Source organism: Mesoplodon mirus (genome assembly GCF_964341445.2).
Source record: "Mesoplodon mirus genome assembly, chromosome: 5".
Taxonomy (NCBI): Eukaryota; Metazoa; Chordata; class Mammalia; order Artiodactyla; family Ziphiidae; genus Mesoplodon; species Mesoplodon mirus.
Window position 1 is genome coordinate 119634133 of NC_138980.1, and position 11651 is coordinate 119645783.

The 11651-nt window shown below is 37.8% G+C and overlaps 1 protein-coding gene across 3 annotated transcripts in view; it reads left to right on the forward strand.

Annotated features, from left to right (window-relative positions):
• The window catches only part of ACOT12 (acyl-CoA thioesterase 12), a 66634-nt gene that overhangs the window by 27605 nt on the left and 27378 nt on the right, over positions 1-11651 (forward strand). For 2 of the 3 annotated variants that reach the window (XM_082621258.1, XM_082621260.1), the window contains 4 exons: positions 374-475; positions 5179-5314; positions 9597-9753; positions 11529-11648. In XM_082621258.1, coding sequence (XP_082477384.1) covers positions 374-475; positions 5179-5314; positions 9597-9753; positions 11529-11648 — 515 coding nt within the window. The remainder of the gene's footprint in view (positions 1-373; positions 476-5178; positions 5315-9596; positions 9754-11528; positions 11649-11651) is intronic. The other variant, XM_082621259.1, reaches the window with a different exon arrangement.

The window sequence follows — 11651 nt, forward strand, 5'->3', positions numbered from 1 at the left end:
ATTTCATACATATGTATATATATAAAACTGGAAGAAATTTTATATAAAGGTTAGTAACTATTAATCTGAGTGATGGAATTACTGATAATATTTACTCTTGATTGTCAGATTCCATCTTTATCATTTATCTATTTTTATACTTACCAAATTTTCCATGGTAAATATATATTTTTCTATAATCAGAAAAAAAATATTTTTCCAATTTTATAGAAAATCATTGAGAGGAGAGTATTGGTTAAAAGTAAATTGAAATGCTGGTATTATTCAAAAAACAAAACAATGGTGAAGTGCAAAAATGAATTTTTAATGCTGCAGTCTCATATGTTGTCTAGATGGCTGAAAAGTTTTGAATTTATTTTTCTTTCCTTTTTAGATCAGCATCAAGGTCACAGTACAGGACATGTTCACTGGCAGTGAGAAACTTGTTAGTGTGGCTTTCTCTACGTTTGTAGCCAAACCAGTTGGAAAAGAAAAGGTAAATTTATTTGTGAAGAGTATCTAGCATGTAATTCAGGGACATATCAACAGAAGTATAAGCATCAGAATTATTATGGAATAAGGGACATTTCTTTTTACCGTGAGATATACTTTCCCAAGATTTGGTACTCACCAATATTTATCATAATTTTCACCAATATTTATGTGGTAATATCATAGTATTAACTGCCTTAGAGAAAATGAGAGATGTAGCCAGTTTGAGAAAGAGAAAAAAAACATTGTGTTTTTTTTTTTTCGGTACGCGGGCCTCTCACTGTTGTGGCCTCTCCCATTGTGGAGCACAAGCTCCGGACGCGCAGGCTCAGCGGCCATGGCTCACGGGCTCAGCCGCTCCGCAGCATGTGGGATCTCCCCAGACTGGGGCACGAACCCGTGTCCCCTGCATCGGTAGGCGGACTCTCAACCGCTGCGCCACCAGGGAAGCCCAACATTGTGTTTTAAATGATCTGAAGGTCATGTCTGTTTCCCCACAATATTTCTTGCTGGTTTAGTTCTTTTCTTTTGTGCTTATATAACTCAAAATTGAGATAAAATATTTTTTTAAAGCAAGAGCTTTTTAGCTAGCAGTTGTGTCTTATGGTCCAATTACTTTTTCATACCTAAAGGAATAATGTCAAAGTTGCTGAGTTATTGAAGTTTAAACATAAGCTGCACGACATATAGGGTAAAAACACCCTTAAAAGAAATATGTTGGCCTGATGTGGGTGCCCAGTGGGCTTGCCTGGCTTTGGCCCAGAGCAGCATGTCCCCTTGTCTGCTGCGGACTTACTCATAATTTCTTGGCTTTTCTTTTTAGAGTCAGAGTGCCTAGGGGAGGATCCGCATTTAGTCTAAGCATTATTTTTTAAACATTTTATTTGTTTAGTTAGTTTATACAGCAAGTTCTTATTAGTTGTCTATGTTATACATACTAGTGTATATATGTCAATCCCAATCTCCCAATTCATCCCACTGCCATCCCCCCACCCACTCTTTCCACCCTTGGTGTCCATAAGTTTGTTCTCTACGTCTGTGTCTCTATTTCTGCCTTGCAAACTGTTTCATCTGTACAATTTTTCTAGATTCCACATATATGTGTTAATATATGATATTTGTTTTTCTCATTCTGACTTACTTCACTCCGTATGACAGTCTCTAGGTCCATCCACGTCTCTACAAATGACCCAATTTCATTCCTTTTTATGGCTGAGTAATATTCCATTGTATATATGTACCACACCTTCTTTATCCATTCGTCTGTTGATGGGCATTTAGGTTGCTTCCATGACCTGGCTATTGTAAATAGTGCTGTAATGAACATCGGGGTGCATGTGTCTTTTTGAATTATGGTTTTCTCTGAGTATATGCCCAGTAGTGGGATTGCTGGATCATATGGTAATTCTATTTTTAGTTTTTTAAGTTCCATACTGTTCTCCATAGTGGTTGTATCAGTTTACATTCCCACCAATAGTGCAAGAGGGTTCCCTTTCCTCCACACCCTCTCCAGCATTTGTTGTTTGTAGATTTTCTGATCATGCCCATTCTAACTGGTGTGAGGTGATAACTCATTGTAGTTGTGATTTGCAATTCCTCTAAGAATTAGTAATGTTGAGCAGCTTTACATGTGCTTCCTGGACATCTGTATGTCTTCCTTGGAGAAAAGTCTATTTAGGTGTTCTGCCCATTTTTGAATTGGGCTGTTCGTTTTTTTAATATTGAGCTGCATGAGCTATTTATATATTTTGGAGATTTATCCTTTGTCTGTTGATACGTTTGCAAATATTTTCTCCCATTCTGAGCATTGTCTTTTTGTCTTGTTTGTAGTTTCCTTTGCTGTGCAAAAGCATTTAAGTTTCATTAGGTCCCATTTGTTTATTTTTGTTTTTATTTCCATTACTCTAGGAGGTGAGTCAAAAAAGATGTTGCTGTAATTTATGGCAAAGAGTGTTCTTCCTACGTTTTCCTCTAAGAATTTTATAGTGTCCCATCTTACATTTAGGTCTCTAATCCATTTTGAGCTTAATTTTGTGTATGGTGTTAGGGAGTGTTCTAGTTTCATTCTTTTACATGTAGCAGTTCAGTTTTCCAATCACCACTTATTGTTTTTTCACCACTGTATATCCTTGCTGCCTTTGTCATAGATTAGTTGACAACAGGTGCATGGGTTTATCTCTTGGATTTCTATCCTGTTCCACTGAACTATATTTCTGTTTTTGTTCCAGTACTATATTGTCTTGATTACTGTAGCTCTGTCGTATAGTCTGAAGTCAGGGAGTCTGATTCATCCAGCTCTGTGTTTTTCCTTCAAGATTGCTTTGGTTATTCGGGATCTTTTGTGTCTCCATACAAATTTTAAGATTTTTTGTTCTAGTTCTGTAAAAAATTCCTTTGGTAATTTGATACGGATTGCATTGAATCTCTGGATTGCTTTGGGTAGTATAGTCATTTTCACAATATTGTTTCTTCCAATCCAAGAACATGGTATATCTCTCCATCTGTTTGTGAAACCTTTGATTTCTTTCATCAATGTCTTCCAGTTTTCTGAGTACAGGTCTTTTACCTCCTTAGGTAGGTTTATTCCTAAGTATTTTATTCTTTTTGTTGCAATGGTGAATAGGATTGTTTCCTTAATTTCTCTTTCTGAACTTTCATTGTTAATGTATAGGAATGCAAGAGATTTCTGTGCATTAATTTTGTATCCTGAAACTTTACCTAATTCATTGATTAGCTCTAGCTGTTTTCTGGTGGCATTTTTAGGATTATCTATGTATAGTATCATGTCATCTGCAAACAGTAACAGTTTTACTTCTTCTTTTCCAATACGTATTCCTTTCCTTTGTTTTTCCTCTCTGATTGCCATGGCTATGACTTCCAAAACTGTGTTGAATAATAGTGGTGAGAGTGTACATACTTGTCTTGTTCCTGGTTTTAGATGAAATGCTTTCAGTTTTTCACCATTAAGAGTGATGTTTTGTGGGTTTGTCGTATATGGGCTTTATTATGTTGAGGTAGGTTCCCTCTATGCCCACTTTGTGGAGAGCTTATAATAAAATGGGTGTTGAATTTTGTCAAAAGCTTTTTCTGCATCTATTGAGATTATCATATGGTTTTTATCCTTCAATTTGTTAATATGGTGTATCACATTGAATGGTTTGTGTATATTGGAGAATCCTTACATTCCTAGGATAAACCTCACTTAATCATGGTGTATGATCTGTTTAATGTGTTGTTGGATTCCGTTTGCTAGCATTTTGTTGAGGATTTCTGCATCTATATTCATCAGTGATATTGGTCTGTAATTTTTTTTGGTAGTATCTTTGTCTGGTTTTGGTATCAGGGTGATGGTGGCCTCATTGAATAAGTTTGGGAGTGTTCCTTCCTCTGCAATTTTTTGGAAGAGTTTGAGAAGGATGGGTGTTAGCTCTTCTCTAAATGTTTGATAGAATTCACCTGTGAAGCCATCTGGTCCTGGACTTTTGTTTGTTGGAAGATTTTTTTTAATAAATTAATTTATTTTTGGCTGTGTTGGGTCTTTGTTGCTGCTTGCAGGCTTTCTCTAGTTGCGGTGAGCGGGGGCTACTCTTCGTTGTGGTGTGCGGGCTTCTCATTGCAGTGGCTTCTCTTGTTGCACAGCACAAGCTCCAGGCATGTGGGTTTCAGTAGTTGTGGTGCACAGGCTTAGTTGCTCTGCGGCATGTGGGATCTTCCTGTACCAGGGCTCGAACCCGTGTCCCCTGCATTGGCAGGCGGATTCTTAACCACTGCGCCACCAGCGAAGCCCAGTTGGAAGATTTTTAATCACAGTTTCAATTTCATTACTTGTGATCAGTCTGTTCATATTTTCTATTTCTTCCTGGTTCAGTCTTGGCAGGTTATACATTTCTAAGAATTTGTCCATTTCTTCCAGGTTATCCATTTCATTGGCAGAGAGTTGCTGGTAGTAGTCTCTTAGGATGCTTTGTATTTCTGCAGTGTCTGTTGTAACTTCTCCTTTTTCATTTCTAATTTTATTGATTTGAATCCTCTCCCTCTTTTTCTTGATGAGTATGGGTAAAGGTTTATCAATTTTGTTTATCTTCTCAAAGAACTAGCTTTTCGCTTTATTGGTCTTTGCTACTGTTTTCTTTGTTTCTATTTCATTCTGTTGCATCACAGTTCCAGGTTTCTGGAGGTCAGTTAGAGCTTTATTCTGACTTATTGATTTTTTCTTTTTGCTTATTAGACAATGTTTTCACCATGTGTTGAAATTTCCAAATTGGGAATATCTCTTGGTACATGATAGCTTTCTCTAGAACATCTTTATTCTCTCCCTTTGATAGATTTATTTTGCAAAAGGTAGAAAGCATTTCTTGATAAGAATTTAGTGGAGTCAAAGTCCCTCTCCTCACTCATTAATCTGAAGAATTTTTAATTTTGTAGTTCTGTTGAAAATTTTTTAAATCAGGGAAAATTAATATTTGGAAAACTTTTTAAGACACATATTATATGAACAAATAATTAAGTCTATGTTGATTTTTTTAGTTTAAAAAATATTTTAAGAAAAAAATTAAGTCAAAATAAAATGTGTATATAAACACCCATAAATGCTCTATTTACTTTGAGTTAGAAAACAATGTAGCATATCATTTGTTTTTGCAAAATTCATGATGTGCTTTTATAGTTTAACAGGGCAACGAAAGATAACTGTTTTTCTTTCTCTAGATTCATTTAAAACCAGTCACACTTCTAACTGAACAAGATCATGTGGAACACAATCTGGCTTCTGAGAGAAGGAAAGTTCGATTACAACATGAAGATACTTTTAAAAACTTGATGAAGGAAAGTGGCAAGTTTGATGGTCAGTAAATCTACTTACAGGAACTTTAATTATATGACTGTGGCCTAGCATGTGATCTATCCTGGAGAATGTTCCATGTGCACTTGAGAAGAATGTGTATTCTGCTGCTGTGTTGATCCTTTCCAGTAATGAGAAAGAAAACCAGAGATAAAATAACCTCAATTCAGGTCAGAGTTCCTGACCAGAAAATGTGGGATAAATGTAAAATTGTCCAAGCAGAATGACACAATACTTAATGAACATCCAAAGTACAAGAAATGAAATTGACCTCCAGATGAGTGTGCCCCTATTTGGAAGCCTGTAGAAAGGGTGACATTTGTTTATTGTACTTAACATGGGTACACAGCCAGAGCTATGAGCCTAGACTGGTCTCTAAACCTGGAAGAGCCCTATTTCCCCATTGATTGGCAATTACCTCCAAATAGGCACACTTCTGCACCAAGGTCCCCTATACTCAATATATTTCTGCGTAGATGTCATAGCTGATGCTTATACATATATGACCTGCCCTAGTACCCTCCTCAATGTGTCCCAGTGTAGGCCATGTATGTCTTCATAAGAATCAAGTAGCTTTTTCTTTAATTATCCCTCAGAAAAGGAGTTGCCTTATATATGAGTCTTTACAATACAGTATAAGGTCCTCTCTTAATTTTTTATTTTATCCTGGTAACACAATATTCAAACAAGTATGCACCTTTCTTTTTTTCATTTAACAATATAGTTTACAGATAATTTATATTAATTTATTTTGAAACAAAAAAGTACCATTTGTGTAAGAGAAATTAACCTTAAAAAATCTCAATCAGTACTAGTTTTGGATGTTTATAGAAAATTATCTAACAAAATCAGTACTTAAAAAGAAGTTGGAAGGGATTTAAGACTTCATATGCTTTTTAAGGATCACTTTAGGAAGCAATCCAATTCTGATTACAGCACTATGGTGGACTTGGGAGTCTGAAAAAATCTAAAATTTCTGGATGAAATATTTACAAACATCTTTGCAAACACATCTCAGCAGGCAAAAAAATAAGAGAAAGCCCTGAAGTCCACAAATGATTAGAAACACAAATTCAGCAGTGTAAGGAGATACAAGAGTTGGCATTTACTGAGGAGGAACCTGTATGTGCCAGACCTAGAGCTGTGTTTTAATGGGCCTGCCAGGGCTCAGAAGACACAGCCAGGTGGAAGGTTGGATCAAGGAACCATACCTGGAGCTGCAACACCCCCAAAATGATACCCTCAGTGGGTCAATTGGAAAAATCCCACCCCTCAGAGAGCTCTGGTAGGGATGCTTTCCACTTAGCCCTAGGTGGAATGGAAAAAAACCTGTTTCTCTTTGAGGATTCAATCACAAATACATTCTCAAGCAGATTTGGTGTCAGAATTCACATAATTTATTTGGCCCAAAACAGACCAAGTGATACTTAGTGTGAAGTGGTACTGTGCTACGTATCCACGGGTGATCTGCAGCCACAAATGCAAATCCTCTGTGAAGAAATGACTTTAAGCCCAGCCCTTAAGAACTGTCACAGATAAAGATCCAAGGAATGTGAGCTCCTAGTCAAAAATCATAAAAGACAAAAATAAGTCACCTAAATCCAGAAAAGCACCAGACCATAGAATGAGGTCCACAAAGACTACAGATATTGAATTTACCATATAAGGAATTTGCAGTAAGAACATTAATATATTTTAAGAAAAGAATATCAAAAGTGTTATATAGGAACAAGAAAATGACCTAGCCTACTTGACAAAGAAGCAAAAGGAATTTCTATAAAAAAGAATATATAATAATTAAAATTTGAAACTCAATGAATGGGACTTCCCTGGTGGCGCAGTGCTTAAGAATCTGCCTGCCAGTACAGGGGACGTGGGTTCGATCCCTGGTCTGGGAAGTTGCAACATGCCATGGAGCAACTAAGCCTGTGTGTCACAACTACTAAGCCTGCGTTCTAGAGCCTGTGAGCCACAACTATTGAGTCCACACGCCACAACTACTGAAGCACATGTGCCTAGAGCCCACGTTCCTCAACAAGAGAAGCCACCACAATGAGAAGCCCATGAACCACAACGAAGAGTAGCCCCAGCTCGCCACAACTAGAGAAAGCCTGTGTGCAGCAATGAAGACCCAATGCAGACAAAATAAATAAATAAAAATTTTTAAAAAACCTCAATGAATGAATTAAACAGCATCTAAGACAGTAAACTGGAAAAGTAAATCTGAAGAAGTTACCTAGAATACAGATGGATAGACAAAGAAATAGGAAATATATAAGAGAGATTAGGAGATGTAGAGAATGGAGTAAGAAGTCTAACAAGCATCTAATCAAAGCTCCAGGAAGAGAGGAGAAAAAGAAAGGGAGAGAAGTAACATTTGAAGCAAACAACATTGACATTTCATTAAAGGGTAACATGAAAGTTTCATATACATATGAAAAGATGTTGGACCTCATTATTAATCAGGGAAATGCAAATTATAACCTCCATGAGACACTATTTCACATCCATGAAACTGGAAAAATTCAAGAGTCCACAATACTATTTAAGTGAAAATGGGGAGCAGTAGGAACTGTAATAAACAACAGACAGAAGTATAAATCAGTACAATCATTCTGTTACCTAAAAATATTCTGTTGTTAGTAAGAACTGTGAACGTGGAATAAATCAGCAAAGTTAAGTTTATTCATCCATTTATTCATTCAATAAATATTGACTGAGCACCCACATTCTGGAATTTTATTAGAATTTAAAAAAATCAGTCCTTGCTCAAAGGAGCTTAGGATATAGGGGGTCAGATAATCAAAGATCACACAAATAAACATAAAATTATAGCCATGAAAGAAAGGTACAAGTGGGAGCTCATAATAGTGGGGTTGCTGTGGTCAGAGAAGGCTTTCCTAAGGAAGCAGTGACTGAGATTGGCCAAGAGAGAACAGGAGGTAAGTGGAAGAAAGTGTGGGTGGCTGGTGGAACTGCCACTGACAGAGGGAGCACCATGAACAAATGCCCTGATGTTGAGGGCAACATTTAGTTACAGGAACTGAAAAAGGGCTATTGTGGCTGGAACAAAGGGAGAGAGAGTTTGAGAGGGGAAGGGGTGCTAGGAGCAAATCAGACTAGCTGGGGCTGGAGAGGTAGGCATAGGCCAGACAGGAAAGGAAGGGCGTGGGGCCATAGGAATGATTTAGGTTCTTCTAATAGGCCAAGGGAAAGTCACTGCATGTTTTTAAGCAGGGGACTGAAATGATCAGTGGAATGAAGGGGAAAAAACATAAAAGAAAAATACTATCAATTAATGAAAAATATAACAATTAGATCAGGAAATGGAGTTAAATCTCTGTAACAACTCTTCTCTGCTCACTTATATGTGACTGTGATAAGAAAGGCTCCATTCCCACTTACCAAAAACAGCCGGGCATGTCTGTGCTCTCACACTGAAAGCTCAGCTGTGCCTCTGACGGTACAACCAGGATGGTGCCCTACTCTGTAATTCTTTCTCCCACCTCCTCAACAATAGTACGTGAGATTTAAGCCTAGCTGGTGATTCCCTTGATGATGCAGGCAATACAACTGAATACATTTTACTGCTTTTGCCGCCAAAGTAATTGATTTCTCCATTGTTGAGAGTCAAAACCAATTTGTCAGCAAATGAAGCAGATATGATTCAAAGGAAGCAGAAAGACACTAAGAAGTACAATGTATTGTGTCTTTTCTGTTTGTGACTGCATTCATTACAAAACAGTAACTACAGGAGGCCATATTCCCATTCTGAAGTTTATCATACAGCAAACTATTCCAGATTTTCAGTGTCTGTGGCCCTTTAAAGCTCAAATCCCTTTCTTCTTAATAACTTTACTAACATACCATAAATGGCCCATACTTAAAGTGTACAACTTGATAGGTTTTGAGACATGTATACCCCCATGAAACCATCACCACAATCAAGATAATAATATATCCATCAATCCCCAAATTTCTTTCTGCCCTGACCTGCTCTGATCTGCCCCTCTTCTACCTGAAGCAACTCAAATTTAAACTTAAACATTCTTTTAATCAGAATTCTGGTTGACTTGTAAAACAGGTTGGAATACAATCTCTAAAATGCCCTTTCTGATCTGTGGTCTTATCCAATTCACTGTAAATAAAGCCTATTCATTTCTTCAGGAGTTTTAAGTCTTTGGTAATAATTTAATTTTTCTAAAAATCCCATGAGTTGAAGGAAAGGCTGTAGCCTCAGGTTCTGCATTTAACTCCACCATCTTTGTTCACATCCACCTTTCAGATCCCACTTGTGATGAAGAAGAAGGAACGGTTTCCACGAAGGTCACCTCTGTGCAGAGCATTGAACTTGTCCTCCCACCCCATGCAAACCATCATGGAAATACATTTGGCGGCCAGATCATGGCTTGGATGGAGACGGTGGCTACTATTTCTGCAAGGTTCTTGGTTTGGACCTTTGGCTTGTGATCTTGAGACCAGTGGGGAGAGGATAGAAGGGTCTGAGGCTCAGCTATTGGGCAGTCAAGGAAATAAGTAGAGAACAATGTTGCCTTTTATCAAAATGAGAAAATGATAAGTCATTTTCCTGTTTACCTTAGAATTATTCTGTCCTTTTTTGAAGGTGAATGTTTAAATTCTTGGTTCAAAAATAAAAATGAAATGACAGTTCTTATACTTGATTCTGAATTATGACTGTTGATCTTATGACACTGCAACTCCTTGTCACATTACTTATGACAAAGCAGATGCAGGACAGAAATAGAAGATAGCCTTTACACTTAAAAACGGTCAAGATACAAACTTTTATAAAGGCGGTTTACAATTAGGTCTGATCTCTGAAGGTGCTGGTTAGAATCATCATGGCCAAAGGATTAACTGAAAAATAAGGTAAGAAAGAGGAAAGAACTTAGAAAAGTACTTTTAAATGTTCCTCAGTTTCAAAAAGGTTTCCTTTATTCTTAATGAAGCCATGTAGGTAATTGAGCAGCTTTAAAGAACACTGTGTTCTCTGAAAATGGATTTGAACAGAATCTGCCCTTCCGAAAATTTTTGTAACCACTGAAAATTGTTAAGGTTTTATTTTCCCCAAGTTAAAGGAATTTAATTATTAATATGTCTACAGTTATGACTATAATTAGAAACCTGTGGTTATCCTTCCTATAAATTGTGCACAAATGTAAGAGCTTGTTTTTAAAATGCTATTGTCACTCTTAATGACAATAAAGCATTTGAACCTGTTCTATTGTAAAGGCTTACAATATAATTAACTATGGCAGAGTCTGTTCACTTATTGTTGGCACAATTCTTTTTTTTTTTTTTTTTTGCTGTACGCGGGCCTCTCACTGTTGTGGCCTCTCCCGTTGCGGAGCACAGGCTCCGGACGCACAGGCTCAGCGGCCATGGCTCACGGGCCCAGCCGCTCCGCGGCATATGGGATCCTCCCAGACCGGGGCACGAACCCGTATCCCCTGCATCGGCAGGCGGACTCTCAACCACTGCGCCACCAGGGAGGCCCGGCACAATTCTTTAGAGTAATTGGATGACTACAGTGGGAATCTAAAATGTAGAAAATTATGGAAGTAACTTTCTGAGATTAAATTTTCTTTATAGATTTTCAAAACTCCCCACACCACAAAATCATAAAATGTATTCTTTGTAGCCTCTCAGGCTTTGTGCAACAATCCAGGTAATTTTTCTTTGGGGAAAAAAAATTAGTCTTTGACATGCGGGTAAACTCAAGTAACAGTGAAGCCAAGGAATGCATGTGAATGGCACCAGCTGACAGTTCTCTTCATTGTGCCCCACTCCAACCTGGGAGTCACAGCTTTCTGTGACTGTAGTCATGAACTGTCAGGAGGGAAAAAAATCCCTCAAATTAGAACAAATGACAGTGGTTTGTTTTTTGGAGATACTTCCATAGGGCACAAAACAAGAGCAGGACTGTCACCACAAGAGCAGGAGCACCAGCATCTTGGTAAAGACCCCACGGCCTGGGGACGTGTGGCATTTCCTAAAATATTTGCAGGTAATGTACAGGACCACTCTCAACACACACAATCCAGTTGTTCATTTCCCTCTTGAGCTAAAAGAGATATTCATTTAGAAAGCACCCTGAACACTGGTCTATTGCATCCATTAAGCAAAGCAACAGTTCCTGAAAATATTTTGGAGAATGATCACTTTCTTCTCTCTCTCCTTCCCTTTGTTTCATCAGCCGCCTGTGTCGAGCGCATCCCCTTCTGAAGTCCGTGGACATGTTTAAGTTCCGGGGACCATCTACAGTTGGAGATCGTCTTGTCTTCAATGCCATTGTCAACAATACATTTCAGACCTGGTA